The sequence below is a fragment of the Sinohyriopsis cumingii genome, chromosome 4 (assembly GCF_028554795.1).
Source record: "Sinohyriopsis cumingii isolate HCF-2022 chromosome 4, ASM2855479v2, whole genome shotgun sequence".
Classification (NCBI taxonomy): domain Eukaryota; kingdom Metazoa; phylum Mollusca; class Bivalvia; order Unionida; family Unionidae; genus Sinohyriopsis; species Sinohyriopsis cumingii.
In genome coordinates this window covers 23,197,389-23,210,763 of record NC_142964.1, presented here as the reverse complement: position 1 = coordinate 23,210,763, position 13,375 = coordinate 23,197,389, and the positions used below count along the sequence as shown (strand labels likewise).

General features: G+C 34.5%; 1 protein-coding gene across 2 annotated transcripts in view; it reads right to left on the bottom strand.

Annotated features, from left to right (window-relative positions):
• Positions 1–12,303, bottom strand: part of LOC149800811 (ATP-binding cassette sub-family C member 4-like) — a 174,220-nt gene extending 161,917 nt beyond the window's left edge. For both annotated transcript variants that reach the window (XR_016420565.1, XM_089954806.1), the window contains exons 1-4: positions 12,176–12,303; positions 7,795–7,911; positions 6,372–6,482; positions 1,024–1,132 (exon numbers count right to left, since the gene is read on the bottom strand). Coding sequence is in view for 1 of the 2 variants with exons in the window: in XM_089954806.1 (XP_089810932.1) it covers positions 1,024–1,132; positions 6,372–6,482; positions 7,795–7,904 (330 nt within the window). In the remaining variant the exon portion in view is untranslated. The remainder of the gene's footprint in view (positions 1–1,023; positions 1,133–6,371; positions 6,483–7,794; positions 7,912–12,175) is intronic.
• Positions 12,304–13,375: the final 1,072 nt, after the last annotated feature.

Genomic DNA, 13,375 nt, shown 5'->3' with positions numbered 1-13,375 from the left:
ATGATGGTCCAAAGCAGTCAGCTAGGTGAGGCAGATCCAAATGTGATGAAAGATTTGTATAAACTAGGAAACTACCAAGTGATACAAAAGAGATGCTAACATTGTTTCTTCAAAGCCTAATGTAATATGTTACTTTGTTGCAAAGCTTAATGTAATATGTTACTTTGTTGCAAAGCCTAATGTAATATGTTACTTTGTTGCAACGCCTAATGTAATATGTTACTTTGTTGCAAAACCTAACGTAATGTTACTTTGTTGCAAAGCCTAATGTAATATGTTACTTTGTTGCAAAGCCTAATGTAATACATTACTTTGTTGCAAAGCCTAATGTAATATGTTACTTTGTTGCAAAGCCTAATGTAATATGTTACTTTGTAGTAGGTATGAGTGGCACAGCTGATTTTGGATGGGATGACTCACATGGTAATAATGAAAAGTGGAAGGGAAAAAAGGTCACACAACATCAATGCTGTCAAAGACATATGAAAAGCCATCATCAATAAACACAAATTTGTGAAGATCTGGATCACTGATAAGGAGCACTTCAGAGAGTCCTGAAGGAGAACAGAGTTGGAAGAATGATCTAAGGACCATTTGTCAGCTGTATCACACAATGCTATGTTGGGCAACTTGTAATATTAATAGCTGCTCCATGTCTTCATAATGATCCCTAGTGGAATTGACATACTTCATAAACAAGAATACTATACAATTTGACACATCTGTTTACAAATGGTATACTTAAAATATACCGAAATGTCAGTTATGAAGCTTTGTTTATTTCCTAAACACTGACCAATGTACAAATATATACAATAAAAATGCATTTTAGAGCCATCTGACTACTTCAATACCTTACAAACAAACAATGTTGCTGTCTTCTTCAAAAGCACACCATATTTGAGATAAGATTTTGCCATTATACGTAATGTTCCAATCCCGTGAGACAAAAGGAAACTACTTAATAAGTCGGATGCAATCCACAAGCTCATGATGCATGATAGTGAGACTGGAATTACTTACTGAGAAAATCAAACAAATTCCAGGTAGAAGACATTCCTTTCTGAATGCCAATAGAACTGCTCTAAATAGACTGGGCCTCGTCTTCTTCAGTCTTTCCACAATCCAAAATCTGCAAAAAAGGAGAAACCAGACCTAAAATTTGGCACAATTTCACACATATGAAGATTCAGATGAAAGCCATTACAAATATCTGAACATTTTTTGCTTCTACACACCTACCCATTTACAGACATGATTTTGGTCTTCCATAAAAAAGCTGAACATTTTTTAAGGTGGGTTTGGAGGTCCTCCCCTAACGGAATCTCTAGGGGCAGTGCCCCCGATCTGGGGGTCCAAAAACGCATTTTACACTCATAAAAAACTGCTCCTGGTGCAACTTATGATCATAAAATAAACTAAATTAATCATCTGAAAAACTAATCAACTTATCAGAAATGTTCAACTTGACTTGAATAATTTCACAATATTTATTGTCACATGAATTGTTCTCCAATACTATTGATACTTAAGTTATTTCATGTGCATGTCAGTGTTCACATCGTAATTAAATCACAATAATTTGTCAAATTTGCAGCAAATATATTATACTTCTCTCTTTTCATAACAAATCTGTAAAATAAACACCCAAGTACATCAACTATATACAAATAATCCCATACGTTCACTAGTCTTTTTCTCCAATGGACACAACCTGTTGATATGCCAGTCAGAGGTCTTGGAAATGCTTAATCATGCGTATTTGAACGCCAATTTTTTTATCTGGGATGCAGAAAATCACTGAGGCGGGAATCCTCCATACGGATCTAAAATGTGTGAGGCAAAATTCAAAGAGTTGCCAGTCCCGCTTCAACCACCTGCTTTGTGGGAAAATGTGTTGATCAATTAGCTGTGCTGATATTTACGGGGACAGAATTCAGTGGCTGAAAGACTCCTTGATGTACATGTTGCCATTATAAGAGCACATCAAAAGAACATGATGCAATAGCTGGGTGGCAAGTTCAAAGGCTTTGACTGGCGGCCTGGTGGGAAAATGTACTGATATTTACAGTGATTGAATTCAGAGACAGAAAGACCCAGAGACGCACATGTGGTCATTTGTAAGAGTACATCAAATAAACAACTTTAGCTTTCATTATTGTGTTCATTTCCGCATATAGTGAAATAAGCAACGCATGTGACCTCAGAATCAAGACATGTTGAGACTTAGACAAAATGCCATTCACAAATTTGGATATTAAGTATTACACGGCAAACATACGATGATTGTAACGAGATTCAGAAGAGTGCTAAAGCTGCTAGAATTGATAGTTCGGATGGGACAGTAGTTAAGTGTAAGAAAGTGTGTGATGCCTAGCTTAGAGTTTGGAATAAGTCTTTACCTGGATTAACAAAATTCAGTCTCACTCTGATGGACAAACAACAGCTATGTCTGTGTTATAAAGAATGTACAAATTAAACTCAATGGCAACCAATAGTTCTTCTAATTTTCATAGTTTTTTGGGAGGGCCAGGGGTCATGCTACCAGGCGAAGTGGGCGACAAAGTTGCCTAAAAAATATAAACTTTGCATTCTTCTGTTAGGAAAGCAAAAACGACTTCACCCTGTGATTTTTTTAAGAGGTACAATGACTAAACATACTTTTTCAGATGCCCTGTCGCCTTAGCCAGGTTAGTTCTATTCATCAAGACATCAGTAGCTAGGCCTTGTTTTGATATCAATTACATTGACAAACTCTTGCCCATTCACAAGCATATGTTTTAATAGCTGACTGACCAATAACCCATTCCCGAGTAAGGTAGCGACTATCAGTGCCCAATTTCTGCATGTTATCCTTTGATGATAAAAACATACAAACTTGTGTTTCAAAATTTTAACAGCAGTGTGTAAATAGCAATTTGTGTTTTAAGATCAGAATCAGTGATGTGGATATATTTTAGCTGCCTCTTGTGCACTATTTCATCATAAAATTACTTTGAAACTGTAAGTGAACCAGTAGGTCTAACGGGAAATAACAGCAGACATTGCTAAGTCTGGGATGTACCAGTTTATTAGATTGTTTTCGTCAATCATCGGGCAATCATATTCAGAAAAATACACAATTCACTAAAAGCAAAGCCTAGTTATTATTTTATCAAAAATTTAACTTTAAAATGCAAATTATGTAGGTCAGAAATGTAAGGGACAATGCTATGATGTGGAATTTGCAAGATGCATTATAAGGTCTAAGTTTTTTCCCGACTTGTCTACATGTATTTGTGAAAATACAGAAAAAAGCTACAAACTATTTAACCACTGCCTAAAAATTACAAGTATGTACACAAATAAATAAACCATAAATTTGCAATCCTGTCAATGAACTGTTGCAATGAAGCTATATTAAAGTGAGTGATTACATTACGAAAACCTCTCCTTTTAATAACAGATGCACTCATGTCTGTGTTGATTCTGTAGGAAAGAAGGATTCAGTTCATGTACCGACTATGAAGGAGACATGTCCATAATTTTATGCCATTTAGTGTGTTATGTATGAAGTTACGGTAATGTTTTATCTGCAACAAAGAAATGAACAGTATGATCTGAAGACACGTGTGCATTTGCCTTCATGTACATGGTACAGGGATTGTTTCAAACCTGTTTAGAAATCTTTGAAAGTGCCATTATTGTGAATTTTAGAAAGCATAAAGAAAAGAATTTTAAAAAAGTGATTAAGGGTAGCTGATCAAGCATTTTACTAACTTGAAATTACAGTAATATAATCTGGTTACTTAGTTAAAATTTGTTACAATGTAGTTTCTATTATTCTCTTTCAGAGTCATATGACCAAATAATGAAAATTGTCTACTTGAAAATAAAGTATTGCTTAAGTCGAAAGTTATGTGCAAAATATAAATACTGGGAAATAACTGGCTTAATTCCGATAAGAGAACATATAAGTATATATATTGCGTTTCTTCGCGTCCACTTCTCCCTGTTGAGCTCTCACTTCTCCCTGTTCTGTCCAAAAGGAGAAGTCACTTCTCCCTAAAATTGAAGTCTAGCTTGACTCCTGGAGGGGACTGCAACTTTTGCTTGTGGGACTCCTATTTTTATCAAAATGGTAGTCCTGGACTCCTAGTTTTAAAATCCTAGCAAGACCTCTGCCAGTTGATATCTTTTTGCGACTTTGGCAAAGATTTCTTTAGCCTTCCTTTTTGTCACCACTGACATTTTTGGCTCAATGTGCAATCGTTTTTTTTCCTTCTCAATGAGAGCCTTTTTTCTTTCAAGCTGGTGCTTGTATTGGTGACATGCAAGGCAAATATTCTGACGGAGGGCTACATCTGTTTTCTCATGCACGAAATCTTTCTTCTTATAATAATTAACTGCACTTTTTCCAGATGCCTACTGGGCTTAAATTTTTCCATATGCAGCTTCTTTTGTAGGTGCTGTTCCAAACTCTTCCAACCTCAATTACTGTAATTCAGATCTTTATTGCAGAGGTCACAAAATGCCAGTCCTCTAGCATTCAGTTTTCTTATAAACTGTCCAACTAAATTTCCGTCAACGTTTTGCTCCAGCCATTCCCATTTCCATACATTTTTTTCAAAATTTATCTAAGCTTTTCACGTCACGGTCTCTCTCAACAACTCATGATGCCATGTTTTGCAAGCATTCTTCTTCTTTCCATTGCCATCAGTTTCCATTACATGAAGATGCATTGGATGAATTTAAATGTTTGACCAATCAGAATACTCTTTAAGACAGTCATGTGCTAACTAATATATGGAACAAATAATTTACAAGGGTCACTGCAGAATGGGACCAAACAGCCCATTTTTTTAAAAACGGATCGAATATGATATAAAAAATGGACTATATCAAGAAAAATCTGCTTGATAATGATCTTACTATTAAATCAATACTCATACAAAACTATTAGCTATTCATTTTGTTGTTTGCAAAATAAATGTCACTGGTGAGGTATACCATTAACCTGATTTGAGATACAAGGTCAAGTACAAAATACAGTTATACATAACAAATAATCATTGAAAAAATCTAACGAACATTACAAATTAAACATATAAAACAATTACCTCACTTTGTAGGATCGCTTATATCACTGAAAAATATTTAACACTTAAGAGTGAGGATCAAATAAATAAAACTACAAAGCAGGTCAAGCTAGAACTTAATGTGATCTGGAAGAATATGATTTAGTAAATAAATAATTAATAAATTAAAAATAGATTAATAAAGCAAAATGTGCATATGCATACTGGGAATAAAGAAGGCAATAAGTGATGTTACACATGATTTGTACTGTCCAAGTACTGTACACTACAGTACAGGTCTCTCAGTAAAGTCTAAGTACTGTACACTACAGTACAGGACTCTCAGTAAAGTCTAAGTACTGTACACTACAGTACAGGTCTCTCAGTAAAGTCTAAGTACTGTACACTACAGTATAGGTCTCTCAGTAAAGTCTAAGTACTGTACAGTACAGTATAGGTCTCTCAATAAATTCTAAGTACTGTACAGTACAGTACAGGTCTCTCAGTAAAGTCTAAGTTTCTTATGAATTATATAGTATTTAATAGCCTTTATGCAATTTAATGTTGGATAAATCAGAAATTATGCACATGCCAAATAAAAACAATTACAGTAGTCTATAACAGTTTACTGATGTGGTAAATGAACAAGAGCTGGTCACTGCTGTGTGACTTACAGTGACTTGCTAATTTTGTCTTGACATTTTTTGTGCCTGTAAGTGTTTGGACTCAATGTCTGGTGTTTACATGTATACAAGTCTTGGGACATGATTTTTTAAAAATCTTTTTTGTTTCCAAAGACTTACCATCATTGAGGTAGTTCGAGCACTTGTTTAATGTTAGGAAGGTCACATGTTTGAGCCCTAGTCTGACCACAAATTGTATTCCCTGTGTCATCTGGTGACTGTTAGTGGAATCACGCAAAACAGTTGCCATATATCATTTATACTATCAGCCTTCATAGGTCTGTTTCTTCCTTAGCTTTTCAACAACATCTGAACATGTTAACTTGACCTATGACCTTATGATCAACAACATCTGATCATGTTAACTTGACCTATGACCTTATGATCAACAAGATCTGATCATGTTAACTTGTCCTATGACCTTCCGATCCCTCACTAACCTGGATGCATGTAAATCTGATGTCGTCTGTGAAATGGACTTTTGATCTTTATTTTAGTCTTCAACATTCTAGACTCAAAAAGGACACATTTTTATTAAAGCAAAGGTTAAAAGCTGATGCTGGATGGCTGGAAGAACAGATGGATGAATACTGGGATATTTATCAGACAAGATAAAATTGGAAATAGTTACTTCTCCAGTTTGTCTGCTAAATGCTTGGATTCATCTTGAGGCAGTACATCATACAAATCATCCACTTTCAACTGTCTTGTAAAGCCTACTTTGAAGAGGGAATTCAGCCACCTGCAAAATAAATGTCAATGAGGAATATTATTAAACTAGCTGCCTGTCAAAATTATATCACAGGTGGCAAACTACACATGCCACTCGCTAAAATTACACTTTCTTAAGCAGATGCTGCCATATGAAAGTCACCTTTATATAAAGTAATAAATTTTACACTGGTTCCATAAATTAATAAATTTTGAAAGTCATGGTCATTTGTGGTTGTAAATTTAGAACTCCTACTATACCTAAAGTCACTGTACTTAGTCAAAACTTTTAAGAATTTGTGAAGATTTAAGTCATACTTATCATATATACTAACTCATAAGTCATCCATGACATATACACTCGCTCACAAGTCATTCATGCCGTATAACCTCACTCAAAGTCATCCAGACCATATGAACTCAGTCATAAGTTGATGTTTGTTAACTAAATTTCAATTCATGCAGTGCAGGGATTGTCTGATAAGCACAAGATACAAAAATTGTTATAAATCTATGGGTAATATTTGAACTTTGAAATGTTTACAGTAAGCAAAATAATGTCAAAGATTTGTACACTGTCATGCCATTATATTCTCATTCAGAAATGTGTATATGGTATGAAATTTGTTTATCCATGATAGTATTCATTACACATTATTTGTATCTACAGCTATTTGGATTAAATTTTGCGCTTGATAAATAAACATAGTTTGTGTTACATGCAATAAAATAAGCTTTAACAGCTATGAATGAGATTATAAAAATTACTTGTTAATCTGATGCTGGTAATATTCTATACAATTTTGACAGCCCATTTAAAAGTGAACAACCCATTTGAACATCATATAATTTTCAATGAATTCCATCTTTTAGATAGCGAATATGCTCTGAAACCCCAACATAAATGTGAACTAATATGGTGTGGGAAGTGTCAGAGGAAATGTAATGTATGTAACATACGTAATATGGTGTGGGAAGTGTCAGAGGAAATGTAATGTATGTAACATACGTAATATGGTGTGGGAAGTGTCAGAGGAAATGTAATGTATGTAACATACGTAATATGGTGTGGGAAGTGTCAGAGGAAATGTAATGTATGTAACATACGTAATATGGTGTGGGAAATGTCAGAGGAAATGTAATGTATGTAACATGTAATATGGTGTGGGAAATGTCAGAGGAAGCTAGGATTAAAATATGAGCTGAAACCCTATATAAATTATGGACTGAAACCATGTTATAATGTCCACATATCTAAAATGGTGTGCAAAAGGTGAGAGGAAAATTAAACTCAAATATGGACAGCACTTGCCAGTTATTACAAAATTAGAAAATATTCTCACCAAAATGAAAGTCTGGATATCCAATTTGTGTCATTGTAAGGACATCGCAGTCGTCTCTTATTCACAGTCTCTCCAGGCTCTTTCTGAAGATCTTCATTAGTATCCTGCATTCTGAAACTGAAACAACATGCAGTAATAAACAACCATAAAGTTCAAAATTTACTTGTCCTGAATTGACTGAAAATGAGCATTTCTACCATAATGGTGGCCCTCACTCCATACTGAATGTTTTGCCTAGCCTAAGTGTTGTATATTTCCAATCCCACTTGAATTTACATATATTTATAACATGTCAAGGATGAATGCAAGGTTTTGGCACAATTTACCAGCTTTCTTGCTTGTGACATAAACATCTTTGAAAGAAAAAATACAGTGATATCCCATGATGCATCCATCCTTACTGAAAATGTTTAGTTTCCAAGATAAATGTCAGCTATAAAATGAGCTCGTACAAACATAAATATCTTCTTTCATGACTCAATTTTACACAATAATGACATGCTTTATGAAAACGATGTACATATAACAAACCTTTCCTTAACTCTATCATTACCTCACGTATGATTATTTCTGAACCATCTTCATCGTGTAAATAAATGACAGATGATAAATAAGCAATTTAATTAATTATATGAAATAAAGCAATGAATCAATAAAGTATGCAAACTACTATTTGTATTACTCATACACTGGTATATCCTAATGAATAGAAATAAATCAATGTATTTTTGTATTACTCATACATTGGTATATCCTAATGAATAAAAATAAATCAATGTATAATAGCCATAATCTTGTTCTTTCTTAAGCGCAGACAAAATGGTGAGAATGACTAATATCCAAAAATTGGCTCAATTTATCAAGACATTGCTAGTCACGCTTACTGCTGTCGACACTAACAGGTGTGTGCTATTTTAAAATTTGCCTACTATTTAGTACATTTTTTTTTTAGAGTTAGTTAACTGATTCTCCAGTGTCAACTGCTGTCTTCTAATGTTGACTTTATAATAATATTTTGGGACTTCTGTGATTCATTTGGTAGCCAAATTACATTCAAAAGATAACTGTTGTCTTACATACATACATACATACATACATACGTAAGTACATACATCCATGCATGCATGCATACATACATTAAATCACATTCTTATTCAATGTAAATATTGTTTTCAATCTCAGTGTTGGAACTAAATAATATTTTTCGATAACTGGTACCCTGGGGCTATCCTTAAAAAGTTTAGAAACTGACACTTATTCAAATTGCCAAGTTAAAATGCATAAGATGCTGACAAAATAATTGCCACTACAACATTTGACCTACAACTATCTTTTCCATATTTCCAAATACTTCATGATTCCTATTTAGAGAGGAAGGATAAGGTACTTTGCCCTTTGTCCCCCTTGGAAAAAAGCAATTTGCTCAATTTAACCTAAGAATGTTGCAATTTCACTCAACATAGTCACTCTCTTACTATAAGAACTAAAAATACATGGGCAGTGCAGATAGATGCACAATCTATACAGGATAACAAATTTCCTATGGTATTGTATGGAATTAAATTAAGCTTTTACATTGTAGAAAAGAGAACAAATTAGGGCTCTAAACTCCACAAAAGATGCTGAAAAAAGGCAATACAAGGAAGTGTATTTAGTACTTTTATCCTCGAAACAGGTGTATTTCATGAATATGTCACACTCATCATGATACATCATAACATTATCTTATGAAAGGGAAGTAACCCAATGTGAGAGATTGTTAAGTACTACAATGTAAGACATCAACCCTGATATTATAAGGGGGTCATCTCACCACTTCCCCCACCTCACATTTCAGGATCAATATCATACTTTGTTGGACTGGGGTTTCAGTGTGATCAGTAATAGCATGAAAGCATCAGTTCTGAAGCATCATTTGTTTATAAGCTTCCATTTTATTTTGTTGTCGTACCGTCATGAATCTGATGATGCAAGAAACTGAAACATGAATGGAAGTATAATAACAAACAGTACATTCTCATTGTCCAACAAAACCCATATGAAAAATATTAAATGGAATGCACTAATAAGACTTATCTGTTTTAGTTTTTCCTGCCAAATGAAATTAACATTAGCAACTAACCTCGATTGCTATTTTGCAGCATCCATTTTGAACATACATGTATCACATGATCATGCTCGGTCATGCAAAATAAAGGCTCAACACAGGGTAAAATCAGATACCTCCTGGTATTCTCAGACATTTATTTGTAAATATTCAAAATTTTGGTTATATTTACAATGATTGTTACTGTCTGTATAAAAATGTCATAATGGGGTTTCAAAAATGTTTAAATGAACTCTGTAACAAAAAGATTCACACTGCCAGAAAGCAATAACCCAATAAAAGAAATTAAACTTCATGATAATCTTTTTTTTTTACCTTACTAGTTTATGAATTATCAACCTAGGAATTGTCATGAACATTTCATTATGTCTTAATAATGTGTATAACACTGTTATGTAAACAGTTTTCAGGGGGCCCTGAGTGGCCGAGTGGTCTAAAGCGCTTTCCGTTACGGATCACTGCTATTTCACCTCTGTCTGCGTGGGTTCAAGTCTCGGATTCGGCTAATGTGGGTATGAGAGAAAGCTTGCCAGTAGCTTCTCGTGGGTCGGTGGTTCTTTCCGGGGTTTCCCTGGTTGTTCTTCCACCATTAATACTGGCCGCCACGTATAGCCTATCGTGTGCTGAAAAATGGCGTTAAACCCTACAACAACAACAAACAGTCTTGATGAAATGTGATGAGACAAATTAAACTTTTACAAATGAAATATTTAAATAATAATAATAATAATAATAATATTAATAATAATAATAATAACAACAACAAACAAGTTTGTGAAAAGATTTTATTTTATTTTGTAGAGTATTGACATAATTGATTATTAATTAATCAATTAATTAATTACAAATGTTATAAACACAGTTTTGCTGGGAATACTAATTAAATCCTGTACAATATCAATTGAAGTGGTTTTTATCTTCTTTACGAGCTTAATTTATTTGAAATATTAACCAACCATTTGTACTTCATAACCTGCTGTACTTGTGGAAATTGGAAATGATCTAAGCATGCATCTAACTAAAATGACTGCTCCCTTGTGCTAAAAAATCAGCCTGAATTAGTCTAAAGTACACTATCTTTAGCAGTTATTAAAATAGGGAAAATTAATTTTGCCCAACCAGACAATACCAGCTTCTGAAAGTGCAATGGATGAATTACCAAATATATCAAATGTAAACAAATTTATCGGCTCCTTTTTTACAATTCACTTCTAAAGTCCAGGAAATGAAAATGATCAAGTGGAGCTAGCACTTTTTAGAAAAGTATACATCGCCAAGCTGTATACTCTATAACCCATATTACACCCATCAATTATGCACCAAAATAAAGGGAATTAAAGGTTCCTTGAATAATACCTAAGATATACAAGGTCCTTTTTAAATAGCCAGTATAACCAGTGAGGACAATTCTCCCTATGCAAAATACGAAACTGGTGAGCACCACCTTCGCTGTGAGGCCTATTTTGTTTCTCTGGGAATGCAACAATACAGTTTTGGAATTCACTATTTGAATACCAGAAGTGCTGCAAAATTCACTCAGTTTAGTACAAACTAAAATTTGTCACCTTTTTTAATCCAAGTATCATAGTATTTCAAAATAATGAACAGAAAGAGGTCAGTTGTTACATATGATAATATATTTATAGGTTACTATTTTGCATTAAATAGTTTTACTTATTTTTATTGGTTTGTCCGATAATACATGTTGACCAATAATACCCCGACTGACGTTACTCTATGCACAAAATAATTCCTTTCTTCAACCTTTAGTTAAATTTCTTTCTTTCCTTACTCAAGTTATTGTGTTTTCATCTCCATTATTGTGCTTTACTGTGTTTAGGGAAACCCTGAAAAAATGTCTGCACCAATGAATAGTTTTAAGTTTTGACCGTCAGTGCAGGTATAATGATGATCCCAGCCAACGAAATATTGTGCCACATAATAAGAGTTACGTAACCATTACCACGTGGATGTTGTTGTTGTTGTTGTTATGGATTTAAGTACGTGATATCTATGGCGGCCAGGATATATTTGGAATAGGAAAAACTTGGGAAAACACCGGCATGAATCACTGACCCAGTAAGCTACTACACTACACACGTTGGCAAAACCCAAGACTCGAACAGGCAGGTAAAAGCTAGCTTATGCCACTCGGCCACCTAATCCTACCCCCCCCCCCCCCAACGTGGATGTTAAGATCATATTAAAATACCATGCAGAATCGTTTTGAGAAACTAAGACTTTTAAACAGCAAGCCAGATACAGTTTGCATACATCACACGTTAAATTCCAAACAGTACATCACAAAACCATTTCAACTTGTAGGAAAGCCACTTTGATTTCTCCCAACAATATTTTGCAGGACACACGATACTAATTGTATGAAAAATTGGGAACCAGCCTGGAAATGGGTGAATATAGAATAGAGTATATATGGGTTTGGCTGAGCAGGATTGGTTAATAATGTAAGTTATGTTTTAGGAAAAAGTATCTTTTGAGAGCTTATCCTAGTTGTAAATGGAAAAAAATAGAGACATTGTTTTACTGATGGATTTTCAGACCTTTAACAGTCTTGAGTTTGGAACACTCATTACTAAAATGAGCACCTGACTCCTATGCGGAATTGAAAGCACATGTTTCAAACACAAGCAGGTCCAGAAAATCCCGTGGCTCATATCCTTTCCTCTACACATAAGCTGACATCCAGGTTTCATCTATACTTGATAAATATATGTTTGATCATCAGTACTCATACGTTTTAAGTTATTGAATTTTTAATAGAATGGTGTTTGCATAGGTTCACTATGGGAACTTAATTAGTACCATGAGTCCAGCAGTGCACATCCGTCAAAAGAACCGGAAGTCTACAGCTAGAATCACTGCCAAACACACACACTGGGAACCAATTCAAGAGTAATTTCCCTATATTAACAATTGTGCACGGAGTACTGTAATGTAGAGTGACTTTTCTTCTTTTCTTTCTCAAGGCTAAAGCGAAGGCGTATGACCCCCCCCCCCCCCTCTCCAGGGTTCCCACGCTACCGGGATATCGGGAAAAAGTGAAATGATATTTTTTTTTCCGACCGTGAAAAGTCCTTGAAGTTTTTAAACATTGATGTAAGTCAGGAAAAACTTTGTAATTTTCCGCCACCACTTGATGCCCGAATCGGAAGTTAAATTTGACGAGTTCTAACCAGAATATTTGGAAGTTGCAGTATATATCATTTGGGTGCTTGCCATAAACACGTTTGTTGAGTCATTCCAAACGCTCAGTGGATTAGATTCGTCTAGTAGACTTTGCTTCCCAACAGACAGCTCGATATCCTAATTTTTTCTTACATGGAAGATATGAAAACCACTCTAGCATCACAAGAGGCCAACAAGGTGTTGGCAAAGCGTAGCCGTTTACCAGATGGCCTAGCAAATTTAAACGTTGTTAAATCAAGTCAGACCCGCATTAAATCGATATGAAAA